Source organism: Typopeltis vanoorti, chromosome 10, assembly GCF_054136105.1.
Source record: "Typopeltis vanoorti isolate ZY-2024b chromosome 10, IOZ_Tvanoo_1.0, whole genome shotgun sequence".
Taxonomy (NCBI): domain Eukaryota; kingdom Metazoa; phylum Arthropoda; class Arachnida; order Uropygi; family Thelyphonidae; genus Typopeltis; species Typopeltis vanoorti.
In genome coordinates this window covers 13,403,556-13,419,173 of record NC_143558.1, presented here as the reverse complement: position 1 = coordinate 13,419,173, position 15,618 = coordinate 13,403,556, and the positions used below count along the sequence as shown (strand labels likewise).

At 37.0% G+C, this 15,618-nt stretch overlaps 1 protein-coding gene across 3 annotated transcripts in view; it reads left to right on the top strand.

Moving 5' to 3' along the window:
• RyR (Ryanodine receptor) overlaps nt 1–15,618 on the top strand; it is a 1,703,288-nt gene that overhangs the window by 740,288 nt on the left and 947,382 nt on the right. For all 3 annotated transcript variants that reach the window (XM_090399345.1, XM_090399347.1, XM_090399344.1), the window contains exons 51-52: nt 3,035–3,224; nt 12,715–12,844. In XM_090399345.1, coding sequence (XP_090255471.1) covers nt 3,035–3,224; nt 12,715–12,844 — 320 coding nt within the window. The remainder of the gene's footprint in view (nt 1–3,034; nt 3,225–12,714; nt 12,845–15,618) is intronic.

Below are 15,618 nucleotides of genomic sequence, written 5' to 3'. Positions count from 1 at the left end.
AATAATGGCTATAAGAATACTGGCAATGCACTGTTTTTCTGTATACAAATGCTAGGAGCATTAGAAATAAAGGGAGTAAGTTTGTGGCATTTATTGACTCTGCCTCTCCAAAGGTTGTTGATATCAGTGAAACTTAGTTAACTGAGGATGATGTTCTAACAGGGATAGAAATCAAAGAGTACAGCATATTTTGCTAACATAGGGGGGTAAACATGCTGGTGGAGTGGTTTCACAATAAGAGATGAATTTTGCCTTCTCAGAGTGATGAATCACAGTGAAATTAACAGTAATGGCTTTGAGAGTATATAGTCTGAGACAGATGTTTATAAGACAAGATATTTAGTAGGATTTTGCTACAGACTGGTGATTATAACTGGTGATGAACATAAAATGTTTAGGCAAATTAGTTTGGCAAGTGCAATGTGAATGATCATTATGTGTGACTTCAACTATAGCAATATGAACTTGGCAAAGGAGATGGCATGAAACAATAAGGGAATTAAATTTTTGGATATCTTCAGGGACAGTTGTCTTAGGCAGCATGTGCTGGAAGCCCAAATCCAAAACTCTTGATCCACGAGGATCAAGAGTTTTGGATTTGGTCATAGCATCAGAGGATCTGATTGTGACTGTGAGATGTCATACTTGCCCCTCTTGGAGAGTGACCATGTTATCCTGATATGGAGGATGAATAGGCATGTGAAGGTATCAAAACAAAGAATTTATATGGAATTATAAGGCTTAGACTTATATCATAGACTTAGAGACTATCTTACAGCAGTACAACGGGTGACAGAATTTGTTGTCACCCGTTGTACTGCTTGTAAGTTGACAGAAGCAAAATATGTTATTATTGCATCGGAGATACTTGAGAAAAAAATTGTTGACAGGAATGGCAGATTGTATACTTTGAGTTCAGATGATAAAACAGTTTGGAGTCAAATAGATGACAAAAAAGGGGAATTGCAGAATAAATAGAGATTATGGAAGACATTTAAAGAGAAGTGGAGAACATGAGGAATATAGCACTCAGACTAGGAAAGTAACTAGTATTGTAATTAGAGAAAAAGTAGAATATGAGAGATGACTGGCACTGCAATCCAAGGAGAATCCCAAGATGTTTTTTTGCTATGTGGCAAGCAGAAGGGAAATTAATATTGGTTTATTACCTTGATGGAGATGGAATTGCATGATCAAAGCAGTTGACATAGTTATAGCTAAGCTATTTAATTATCACTTTATTGGAGTTTTTCATTTTCATTTTATGCCTAGAAGTCTAATTAGTGATGAAGGGTTAGAAATGAAGGAAGTGGATGTATTCCGAATAATGAGTAAGAGCTAAATGTTAATAAGACAGGAGGACTAGATGGAATTTCACGAACTGACTGCACCATTAGCTTGGCTGTTGTAATGAAAATCTTGCAATGGGAAAGGTTCCTGGACAGTGGAAGGAGGGTAAGCTAGTACCATTGCATAAGGGTGGCAGCAGAATGGAGGTAACAAAACTATAGACCTCTTTGTATTAATAATGATAATTTTTTTTTCAAAGACATTTGACAGGGTGCCATATCACAAGTTGATTTTTAAGTTACATCATATAGGTTTGGATATCAGGTTAGTGGATTAGGTTGGTGCTTGGCTGTCTGTTAGATATCAGAGAGTTGTATAAGTGGGGAGCAGTATCAGGGAGTAGGAACGTTATAAGTCGTGTTCCACAGGGTTCAGTACTGGGACCATACCTGTTCAATCATTATGTCAATGATATTGTCATAGGACTACTGGGAGATGTTCAGTTGTTTGCAGATGATGTAAATCTTGTGAGGATTATTAGCAGTGGTACCGATATTTTGGTTCTTCGAGAGGATTTGAATAGGATGGAAAGATGTATGAGGCATCCCATCTATGGGGATATCAGTTTAATGCAGCTAAATTGTAAGGTTTTAAAATTTTGGATCTACATAGATGGGATGCTTCATAACACCCCTAGTGGAAGAAGTGGAGGAAGAAGCGATTTTAGAGTGATTGTGCATAGTGCTACAATGTTGAAGAGGACATTGACCTCAAGAGATAAAAGCATGGTAGTCCCACTGTATAAAACTTTGATTAGACCACATCTGGATTTCTGTGCTCAGATCTGGTCACCGTAATTTGAAGAGGATGAAACAATCTTGGAGAGGGTGCAGAAACAAAAATTACATCAGCACTATACGATATTGATTATAAGGACAGACTGAGGGCATGCAGACTGAAGAGTTTGGTGGAGATAAGATAAAGGGGAGGTGGAATATGATCAAGACATATAAGCTGTTGAAGGTTTATTATTGTGTTAACTGCAAGGAGATTTTTAATGTGGTATCTGGGTATGGACAAGGGGCTTCTAAGTTGGAAAATGGAGTGATAATTGAAAGGATATGATGTAAGTTTTTTGCATGGAGATTCGTTGAAACATGAAATACATAGCCTCAGAGGGTTGTGAATGTGCAGACAGTGGATGAGTTTAAGGAGTGGTATGATAGACTTTGTGATGACTTCCCATCATGAGTTTTGTGACTCCATGGAAGTCTAGTAAATAATAATTATTATTATTATTATTACGTGACACCTCCAAGGAGTCCAAAGACTCATCAAGAGAGGGCACCTACTCTACAACTCTCCGTTTCTGCCACTCAGTCCACCAGTTATAGTGAACCAGATCATCTACACCAATGCCATCTACTGCCCACTACTGCCACTAGTATTTTCACAGACAGTCCCAAACATCCATGCCCATGGCATGATTCGAACCTGCAGCCTTTTGGATGAAGAGTGGATACTCTAACCACTCGGCCAACCAGGTCAGCAAAAAAAAATAAAAAGTATTATAAAAATTAATAATAACAATAATAATATTTTTTGATATATATGAATAACAGTTGCTAGTAATAAATTTAGATCTAAATTTACATCAATTGAATGAATTGAATGATTTTGTAGTGAGATTTTAATTATCTCCATTGTAACCAGAATTCGATATATCTTTATCTATACTTTTTAGGGCAATGGTGAATAATCGAGTTTTCTTTCAACATCCTGATTTAATACGTATCTTGAGAGTTCATGAAAATGTTATGGATGTAATGATGAATACACTAGGCAAAAGAGCTCAGACTCAATCTGCAACACAACCCGCAGCAGCTGCATCCTCACCCACAAGCCCTGGACAGGCACCTGAAACAGCTGATAAAGTATGTTTGTTATCCATAAAATAATATACCATTTTTATCAGTGTGATAGGCAACATCTTTATTCCTATTATAACTATTATTATTGTAATTAGCATCCGTGGAAACATATTAAGGTGGTACTCTGAAGTAACAGCTTCACATATAATGATTAATAAAAACAAATAAAAAAAGGAACTGAAACAAAACAACAACAACAAAAAACTTTTTTCTACTTTTATATCTTCTATGTTAAATTAACCTTGGTATCATCCTGTCTGTCTGTCTCCCACTAATGAGACATAAAAAAATTCAATAATTTAGTAGAAATTAATTTACAAGCTGATATTCTACTAGCTCAAGCTAGCATTATCAAATGCAATTTAATACTACATACTTATTGAAGACAACAAACAAAAATAACCTGGATAACAAGGACAGTCATGTGCATGGAGAACAACAGTGGCACTCTTCATGCTGATTCCTGTTGTTAACGGTGATGGGATAGATAGAGCAGTATGCCAAAATCTATGGTGTCCGTTTTGTGATAGTTGATTGGGTCTGTAGAATGGGTTCTGTTTCCAATAACAGTCTTTGTGATTTAAACTGGAATTTGTGAGTTTTTTTTTCCCCCTCTTACTGGATTGTCTTTCTCTAAAAGGTTAAGATAGTCAACTTTTTGTTCTTCATTCTAGATGTATTTTTTTATGTTCTTTTTTTCCTGATCAAAGTGTTCATAATTTATTTTTAGAGTATTAATAACGCCAAATGAACTATTTTATAAAAACAGATGTTTATTAACTAGCTTATATTTTGCTGAATTTCAAATCAGCATATCACAGCACAAAGCAGCATGTTATAGTTTATATGCAACAATTTATAAGTGAAACAATTCAAATTGGACAAAGGATCTAAAGTACTAGTTTGGCACCCTCTAATGTTGTAAAAAAAAAGAAGTATTACATAAGTATAAAGAGCTGATAAGCTTCATTTCGGCAATGAAAACATTGCTTAAATTAAGGGGATATTAAATCCCACATAGTTTTAAAACCGAATAAGAAACTCAAAGATTGAAATCAGAGAGTTTCATGCCGAATATAGTAAACTATAAAGTATCAGCGACACTAGCGTTAGCCAATGCAAGTGATCCTAGTACGTAGTACAATACCAGGGAAACTCGTTGCAAAGGTGGGGAAAGTTCAGATCGCTATTCTTAGGTATTTTCCATAATGTAAAAACACATTTCCTAGGAAATGTATGCTGTTATTACATTATGGAGAGAGGTCACTACCCAGACCGGTTTCAGCCTTTTTTGAGGCTTCATCATATTCGGTTTCTTATTTGGTTTTAAAACTATGTGGGATTTAATATCCCCTTAATTTAAGTAAGAAGTATTACAGCTATGTAGCACTCAATCTTAAGATGACAGTCTCCCAAATTTTTGGCAAATTAATGCAACCATATTTGTTCAGGTTAGGAGAATTCTTCATAATCATGGCTGATACTAAAAATAATCTTTTCAAGTAATCTTAAGAAGTAACAACTTCTAAATAGCACATTAGTTTTCTTCCATCAAATCCTGTCTGAAGGAATGCTGAAAGCATGGTCTGCCAGTCCTGACTTGCCATAATAATGGTAGCAAATGTGTTTTTTATGTTCTCCAAGGCAGATTAACAGATCTTCCTGTCTGCTCATAGTAGGCACAGTCACATGGAACTTCATACACTCCAGGTTATGCTAGAGGGTAAAGGTTATCCTTAGGAGAGGCAGATAAGAGTTGCTAATTTAACATACAGTTTGAATGTGATGCAAAGGGCATGTTTATTAGTACTTTGGCCATTTTTTCTGATGTACTTCTTACATAGGGAATAGGAATAGTAATTTTGTTCCTGTGTATTTAGAGGAGGGAGAAGTAATGGGGATATGTAGTATTTTATCTATTTTATAGCAATTGTAGCCATTGGCCAAGAAAGTATGGCTCAGATATTTAAGTTCTGTGGAAATTATTATTATTATGATTATTGCTTAACATCTCCAGGGTGCCCAAAGACTCATCGAGGGAGGGCACCTAGTCTCCACCAACCACAACTACCTCCATCATCTACACCAGTGCTTCCCAAACTTCTGGATGTCAGGGCCCACTTTTGAAAAATTAAAATATTTCACGCCCTCCGTGAAAAAAAATTGTAATATAGACATATGTTATTCTGATATTTATTGTATTTATATTCAATACAAAACATACACAGCCAATATTGCAAAAATCAAATGCAAATATTACATTTTTAGCATCTTACATACACATTTGACATGGCACATTATCTCATATGTTTATATAGATAGATATGTTGTTATTGTACATTTGCAGTACAAGCACATGAAACGTAAAATGATTAGTAATAAAGAAAGAACTAAAAACATAAAATAAGTTTATTATTATTATTATTATTCAGGCCTTCATGGAGTCAAAAGACTCATTGTGGGAGGTCCTTCCTAAGAAACACAAAGTCTATCAAGACTCATCGAGGGGAGGCCCCCCCCCTGAGAAACACAAAGTCTATCGTACCACTCCTTAAACTCATTTACTGTTCTCGCTCTCACCACTCCATTAGGCAATGCATTCCATGGTTCAACCACCCTCCATGCAGAGAAACCACTCCTCACCCTCTTGCAGACAGTTTCCTTTCGTAACTTCCAGGGATGGCCTCTTGTCATCATTCCTTCCCACTATTCAACCAAGCGAAAGAACTCCCCAGTGTCAACTCTATAACCACCTCACTAATAATCCTTCCCAGCTTCACATCATCCGCAAACAACTGAATATCCCCTTGCAATCCACTGACAATGTCATTGATATAAAGATTAAACAATATAGGTCCCAGTACAATTTAATGTGATGGATGTGTTTCAATACTGCTACACCAATATCAGGTGAAATATTTGAAACTGCAATTCTTAGATTTTTGCTTTGAAATGAAATTTGTATGAATAAGCATATTTAAGCGCCGAAATATGCAGGAAACAAAATTTGTGAACCTGCACTAATGTGTGATTTTGTTTTCATTAAAATATAAAAAATAAAAAAACTAAATACATTTCCTTTAAGATAAAAAAGCTACTTAGTCTTAAAAGATTTTAAATTTGTTTTCATTATTTCACCCCCCCCTCAACAAAACCTATGGCCCCCAGTTTGAGAAGTGCTGATCTACACCCATGCTGCCATCTGCTGCTGACCATCACCACTAGTATTTTCACAGACAATTGCAAACATCCATGCCCACAGTGAGATTCGAACCCGCAGCCTAATTGCTGGAGAGTGGATATGCTAACCACTCGGCCAACCAGGCCAGCAAAATGAACTTCTTCACCCACTTCAGGTCTCCAGTGAGTAGAACTGTCTCATGCTGAACAATGAAATTCATCTCCTACTTGAAGACAATCACAAATATCATGCCCATGGAGGGACATGAACCTCTATCCTTTTCAGTGGAAAGCAGATACACTACCCACTTCACCAACCAGGTCTCCAAAAAAAATGCCTGTACATTAGAACAAATCGCTCTGGCTCTGTGCATAAGTGTTTTTAAAATACCATACTGTTGGACTGGATGATGATATGATTGTTTTATGTAGATATCTTTCTGTGTGTGTGTGTGTGTGTGTGTGTGTTGGCTTTCTGCAAATGGAAAAATATACTAATCCATCTGAAAGACAGGTGACGAATGTGTCATGAAAAAGCAAACAGTTATTAGATTTTTTTCTGCTGTGAAGTGAAATTTTGGGGGTGTTTACTGTTTAGGTAGGTGACAAAACCATCCAAAGTTTCTTGTCCATGGGGCCAAATGGCAAAAACACATAATCAACAAAGCATAACCACACTAGGGACTTGTATGTAGCTGTGGTACAAAGTGTTCCATGTAAAAAGTTTGCTAAGGGAGAGGGAGGGGGTGAACCCATAGCAGTAACATTAATCTGTTTGTACATGGGGAGGAAAAATCTACAAACAGATTAATGGTATGTGTAGTGTGGTCTGAGGTGGGGGGGGGTTCTTTTTAAGTAGTTTGGGAAGGGTTTTTTTGTTGTATCCAGTTTGTTGTAATGATGTGAGTAGAACTTGTTATGACAGGTGCAGTGCTAGTCCTGAGGATGAAATTCACACTCTGCCCTGAAGGCTAAAATTTTAAAAATTCCAAGTTTCTGGGCAGGATGATGGTGTGAAGTGGCATGTAGGTGTCTGCCTGTATTGTGGGTGTGTGGGCTTACAGTAAACTGAACAGTTTTCCGTAAAGGGACTGATGCCTCTTCTAACTGATTTGCATTTAATAATATCCATCCTCCCATTAGTTTCACTGTGAAGAGGAAAAAGAAGAATTATGGAAATGTAAAACATTCTAGAAGAGCCTGTGTGCCATGTGACCAAAGGGCAAAGACAATGTTTATATAGCTCAACCAAACTTTGGGCTTGAGGGGAGTCTAATTAATTGCCAAAGATTCATACAATTCCATGTATAAATTAGCAATGGAAAGTGAAAGTGGGAAGCCCACTACACCTTCAATTTCTTTAAAGAACTGGTTGTTCTGGCTAAAATGTCCCGATTTGAGACAATGCTTAAAGAGTTTCAGAGTTTCCTGGTGTAGTTCTGGTTCAGTAGCCAATACAGTAGTTCTCTTGTCCAAAATTTATCCTCCTGCAAATGTTAAGAGGATAAATTTTGGACAGGACAACTACTGTGTTGGCTACTGGAATATTTATAAAAATGGAAAACACATTGTCTGCTTTCACTACTAGTATGTTTTGATTTGGTTATAAATTTTTCAGAGCTGCTTTTTCTCCATTGGAGTTGTTGCTTCTTAGAGGGCTTGTGTTTATAAGTAAAGCAGTAGCTTCTGGACTAATGATGTCTGCTTCAACTGGCAGCAGTTTTTTATGGCAAATTTGATGTTTGCAATTATCTGTGCACATGGGATTTTTATTGGAGCCATAGCAAAATTAAATCCTTTGCTTCTAATTTTGATTTTATTGTGTAATAAAATTTGATTTTAGCCTGTAATCTGACTAGTTTGTGAATTGCTTTATCTTCTTGAAGTTGCTGAAGATTTTTCTTCCTAGCAAGATTGTTGAACTTCCTTATTAAACTTTTCTTATTTTCCTATGGATATGTGCTCTACAAACATCCAAATATCAATCCTGAGCAGCTTAGAAAGCTTAAGGTGAAGGTCATAACACTTTGCATTAACCATACTAAGATCCTGCGGGCATTTTTTATTTGCTCCTTAAGTAGAGATAGGCTAGTCTTTGTCTATATTCTGAATACTTGAAGGGGCTGAAGTTTTTTTAAATCCTTACATGGATAGAAATTAGGCTCTTGTCCCAGCAGCATTTAAAAAAAGTAAGTCTATTCAGGAATTTAGCAAGTTTAGCACATACCTTGATGAAACTTTCTGTCTTTGCTGGCAGCTTTTTTCTTTATAAAGACATTGTATTTCCACATTTAAATTTCCATTTCTGTTATTCTTGTTGAAGTTTCTGGAAGATAAAAGTATGTACGCATGGAATGCAAATAAATAAATAAATAATAATAATAATAATAATAATTATTATTATTATTATTATTATTATTATTATTATTATTATTATTATGCCATTCATTCACCACTCTCTGAGCAAAAAAATCTAGTACTCATGTCATTGTTAACCACACTCTTACCCAGCTTTCAAGGATAGGTTGAGAGTTTGTGGATTATAAAGCTTGATTGATAGGCAGAGGAGAAGGGACATGATAGAAACTTTTAAGATATTAAAGGGAGTTTTATGAAATTGATGCAAGTGAAATTTTTTAATATATGACATAGTCAGAGAACTAGGGGCTATCCATGGAAGTTGTGTAAAAGTGTGTCTGGTAGTGGGAAGACCATATTTTTTGCATGGAGAGTGGTGAATGAGTGAGTGGAATGGATTGCCAGAGAATTTGTTGCGAGTTCCATTACAGTGAATGGATTCAAGGAGAGGTGTGATAGGATTTCTGTATGATGGTTGATTTGGGTCTCATGCGATGAATCTCTGGACTCCATGGAGATGCCATAATATAATAATAAAAAAAAAGTGGATGAAAAGTAGGATGCCAGATTTTTTTTTTCTTTATGCAATCTTACTGCAGAACCATCTGGATGCTAATGACGTGGAAACAGAATTGGGCAAGGAATCTGAACGCATGCAAGCGACTAGGATATGATGCAAGTTTTCTGTCCTTTCAAAATTTTATAGTTTTAAAGTCCTTTCAGTATTTTTTTTTTTTTTGCAACAATTTAATGCTTTTATATTTATTATTATTATTATTATCACCCCAAGACGTCATGGAGTCAAAGACTCATCTGGGAGATCCTTTTATCACACACACACACACAGCTCATCATACCATGCCTTGAACACATTCAAACTCCTTGCAGACATCACACTCTCAGGCAAGGCATTCCAATCATTTACAACTCTGCACAAAAAAAACCTGCCTCTCACTCCCCTACTCACACCCTCTTTATCAGTTTCCAGGGATGACCTCTGGTTCTCCCCCGATCTCCCACTATTTTCTGTAGAACTTGTCTACCACTGATCTTATAACAACCCCTTACCAACTTGTAGGTCTGTAGAATATCTACCCCTCTTCCTCCTGTCAACTAGACTCTGCAAATTACATCTCAATCTTTCCTCATATTTGACATTCCAGAGATCAGAAACTACCTTAGTCAATCGCCTTTGAACAATTTCCAACATCTCTTCATCCTTCTGAAAACCAGGTGACCAAATCTGGGCACAATAGTCCATGTGTGTTCTAATCAAAGCCTTATACAACGGAACAAGAATCTCCCTACTTCTACACAGCAGTGTCCTCCGCATCATTCCCAGAAGCCTTTGTGTTGTCTTCACAATTTTGGCAATGTGTCCCCTAAATTTTAGTTCCTTATCCACTATCACCCCAGATCTCTTATTTCCTCTACTTCCAACAATATATTCTCACCAAGAATAAATTCTGCATCCTATCTTTGTTTTCCAAATTTTAAAACCTTACATTTTGCAACATTGAACTCGCATCCCCATTTGCTTGACCAATCACTCAATTTATTCAAGTCTTCTTGTTGTAAGGCCAGCCACAACATTTTCACTACTCTTCATGGTTTGTCCCAACTTTGCATCATCTGCAAACAACTGAATATCTCAATTCAAATCTTCACCTATATCGTTAATATACAAGTTAAACAGTAATGTCCCCAAAACATACCCCTGAGGCACTCCACTAGTGACTTTCCTTTTCCTGGATATCGCTCCCCCATACACAACTTGTTGATACCTATCAGATAGCCAGTCTCCAATCCAGTGCACTAATCTAATAATAATAATATTATTATTATTATTATCCATGCCTCCATGGAGTCAAAAGACTCATCGTGGGAGGTCGTTTTTAGGAAACACAAAGTTTATCATACCACTCCTTGAACCCATCGACCGTTCCTGCTTCAACCACTCTCTCAGGCAATACATTCCAAGGTTCAACCACCCTCCACGCGAAGAAACCACTCCTGACCTTCTTGCGCACAGCCTCCTTTTCTAACTTCCGGGGATGGCCCCCTTGTCATCGTTACTTCCTGCCATTCCACCAAGTGAAAGAACTCTGCAAATGTCTACCCTGTAACTGCCTCTCAACAGTTTAAACATCTCGATTATATCACCACTCCTTCTTCTATCCAACAAACTCTGCAGTCCACGTTCCCTCAGTTGATCCTCATAACTCATATTGTACAGTCCTGAAACCATCTTTGTTATTCGCCTCTGTACCCTTTCCACAGTCAATTTATCCCCTTCAAATCCTAGGGACCAAATCTGAGAACAATAATCTAAGTGTGGTCTGATCAGGGTCTTATACAATGGAATAATAACTCTTTTATCTCTGCAGGTCAGCTCAGTATTGCAGCAATCCTCTGAGTTACCCTCACCACCTTTGCAATATGCTCCCTGAATTTCAGTTTTCTATCAATCTTCATCCCTAGATCTCTTGTCTCCCCTACCTCCTCCAGTATAGGTCCTCTCATCTATGAATCCCAAACCTCTAAACTCTACATTTTGCTGCATTGAACCGACCCTCATTCATTTGCCCACCTGTGTAGTTTATCCTCTTGTAGGGCTGCCACATCTGCACTATTACTAATAACCCTTCCCAGCTTCACATCATCCACAAACATTTGAATGCCTCCTTGCAATCCATTGACAATATCATTGATATAAAGGTTAAAGAATACAGTTCCCAGTACTGAGCCCTGTGGAACCCCACTTGTAACCTTTTGAATCCATTTAACTAACCCGACATTTAAACTCGTGCTACAACTTAAATATGAGCTTATCATCTGGCACTCTGTCTAACGCCTTTGCAAAATCCAAAAAAATGGCAGTATATGCCTTTCCCTCATCAACTGCTCTTGTCACTTTATTATAAAAGGCAATCATATTACTAAAGCAAGAGTGCCCCTTAACAGATCCATGTTGATTCTCACAGATAACATTACCCTAATCTGCCCAATGCTGTATATAGTCCGTCACTAATTTCTCCAAGACCTTAACAACTATTGATGACACACGAACAGGCCTATAATTAGACACTTCCAGTCTGCTACTGCCCTTATGCATCAGCACTATCTTACCTTCCTTCCCTTCTGTGGGTACCTTTCCCGCAGCCAGACTTTTATTGAAAAGCCAGGTCAACGGAGCGGTGAGTTCTTTAGCACATTCTCTCAAAACCCGTGGTGAAATTCCATCTAGTCCAACAGCTTTACTGGAATCCAGAGTACTGAGTAATCCTTGAATATTTAGCAGGAAAGAAAGATTTTAATGAAAGTCAGATGTGATTAGCTTGTATACTATATTTCATATCTCTTTCTGCACACTCTTTTCTTTCGTTTCTGTTTCTTTTTTGTTTGTAAACTCCACATTATTGTATCTGGGTAATACACTCACCGTCTTAATTCACAGTAAAACTTATGGAAACAATTACCGTGTTTGAGAAAAAAACTTTAGTTTAATATAAATCAAACTAATCACTTGACGTTTCAACTTTCACATTAAGGTCATCATCTTGAGTATATACATATATACAAAGAAACAAACTGCACCACAATCTACATGGTTACATTGATTTGGTCAACCATTAAATTAAAACCACTGTCCTGACCTCTGGTGAAAAAAAAACAAACTTACTACATCCACTCTAGAGTCCTGTTATTATCATTATCTACTTAGTTATAAAATAAATTAAGCTAAATTAAGTAACATGTTCACACAAATTTAACTATATAAGTATACATATAAATTAAACCAAACTGTATGGAAGATGGCCAATAAAAGCTGAAATAATTGTTTAGAGTCCTAAAGTCAGATAAGTCCTTATTATCATTTCCATAATATTGATTATGTTATAATACCATTTGTACCTATGATTATGTACTAATGTTTGTTTTTTCTTAATTCTAGGATACATCTCATGAAATGGTTGTAGCATGCTGTCGATTTCTTTGCTTCTTTTGTCGAACTAGTGGCCAAAATCAAAAAGCTATGTTTGATCACCTTGGTTTCCTGCTTGAAAACAGCAACATATTACTGGGTAACGAACTGAATTTAAATAGTTCATATTCTTTATGGCACAAAATAACTGTTCCATAAAATCAAAATTTTTTTTTTCATGTTACTTGTACATGAGTAGTATATTATAATATAATAGTATAGTAGTATATATAATAGTATGTAGATTACATATATTTAAATAGTGATTTTCTGACAGATTCGGACAGTCATAAAGTGCAAAAAAAATAGGATGAAAGAAAATAGAGAAAACAGTTTCCAAACGATCAAGAGTGATAATATACGTAGGTTATTTCTGAAGGTGCGAATGAGATAGTGCACAGGTTGAGCAGGAGAGAGATGACTGGTGATTGATGCTTTGAATATGAGAAAAAAATGAGCAACATAGCTACCAGTTGTTGTGAAAATGATTTGGTTGGACAGAGAAGGGATCTGAGGATGAATATTATGAGATTATTATTATTATTATGGGCAGCTCCAAGGAGTCCTTACACTCATTGAGGGAGGCCCAACATCATCTCAAGAACAACTATTCAACGTTCACACAGTATCTATCATACTTCACCTTGAACTCATTTACAGTTATGGCACCCACAACAGACTCTGGAAGCTTATTCCACTCATTTACCATTCTCCAAGTAAAAAACCTGGCTCTAACACCCTTGCTAACCACACTCTTACCAAGCTTCCATGGATGGCCCCTAGTCCTCCCACTACCAGTCCTATTCTCAAAAATATCTTCTGAATTAATCTTATAGAAACCTTCAGTAATTTGAATGTCTCAATCATATCACCCCTTTTCCACCTGTCAACCAATTTCTGCAGCCCACAAATCTTCAACCTGTTCTCATAAGGTTCATTCCATAGTCCTGCTATTATCTTGGTCACTCGTCTCTGGATCCTCTCCACCTCCTCCCCATCGAGAAGAAACCCTGGCACCCATATCTTGGCACAGTAGTCTAGATGGGGTCTTATCAAGGCTCGATACAGAGGAACAATAGCCTGTTTATCTCTGCTTGTTAAAGTATTTTTCAGCAACCAAGTGATTTGATGAGCTGATTTAGCCACTTTTGCAATGTGTCCCCTAAACTTCAACTCCCTATCCACACACTCCCAAATCCCTAGCCTCATCAATCTCCTGGAGTACGGTTCCACCAATGTGATATACTGCTGCCAATCTTTTCACCCCAAAATGCATAACCTTACACTTTGCCACATTAAATTGACATCTATTTTCCTTAGCCCAGTCCTCCAAACTATCCAAATCATCTTGCAAAATTTTGACATCCTGTGCACTCACTATTGCTCTACCTAACTTTGCATCATCAGCAAACAAGTGAATACTTCCTCTCAGATCCTTTCCTATATTGTTAATGAACAAATTGAAAAGTAGTGGTCCAAGAACAGAACCCTGCGGCACACCACTAGTCACAGGCCATCTTTTGGACTCTACTCCTGAATAAACCACTCTCCGATATCTCTCCATCAACCACCCTCCTATCCATCTCACCAACCCTATATCCATCTCCATATGCTGCAGTTTACTGATTATAAATTCCATGTGGTATCCTGTCAAAGGCCTTAGCAAGGTCCAGTAGAATCACTGTAAACCCATTACCCTTATCCAGTTCAGCTGTCACTCTGTTATAAAACGTGAGCAAGTTACTGAGGCATGATCTACCCTTCACAAAACCATGTTGTCCCCCATACAGTATCCCATTTTCATCTATCCAATCCTGTATTTTTTTCTTGACTATTTTCTCCAAGACCTTGACAACAATTCCTGATATGCTGATCGGCCGGTAATTTTCAACAGCAGTCTTGGAACCTCCTTTATGCAGCGGAACTATTTTTTCCTCTTTCCACTAACTTCCACACCTTTAGCCATCTCCCAAGTTAAGACCCTATGATCAACTCTCACCAATTGGTGGCAATATGGTCATATTCGTTACAGTCAGATCCTCAGCTGCAATTACTAGGTCAAGCACTCTCTGACCTAGTATTTTCCATTACATGCTGTCGCAGATAGTTATCCCTTAATAACTGCATAAAATCCAATTCCTTCCTCCCATGTGTCCTCTCCTCCCTCCAATCAATGCTACCATAGTTGAAATCTGTTGAGTTGAAATTATTGAGGGGATTACCCTGGCTCTAGGTACCCTGAATACCCACACTCTGGTAAATGATTCCGAAATTGACTTTCTACTTAAAGAATTAGTACACAAAAATGGACATTCTTGCCATAAATGGAAAGAAAAGAACTGACAGTACAATGGAATGATTGCTCACAAATTTTCCTTGGCCCAGCAACCAACAATGCAAAACAAGGCGGTGTTGGACTTATTATAAGGAAAAGACGAACAAAGAGAATTATTTCATGTAACATTCTCTCCAAAAGAATTGGCACTTTGATGGTAGATCTTTAGAAAGCCCACCTTAAAATTTTCACATGTTATGCTCCTATATTCAGCTCAAGTAATAACGATGTAAATTAATTCTATAAGAATTTTGAGGAGCTGCTACAACAAAAGCCCATGCACAGTTTGTATGTGGTGATTTTAATGCTAAAATTGGGATGGACAGAAATCAAGAAATCTTCATTGGTGCCTTTGAACTAGGTAACAGAAATGAAAGAGGAGAGAAACTTGTAGAATTTGCTGAAGCAGAAAATCTTATCATCATGAATACCTTCTTCCAAAAAAAGCACCAAAAAGGTGAACTTGCGAATCCTCAAATGAAGATATAAGAAATGAAATAGACTATATTCTAACAGTGCAAAAGAATAGTTCAAGATGT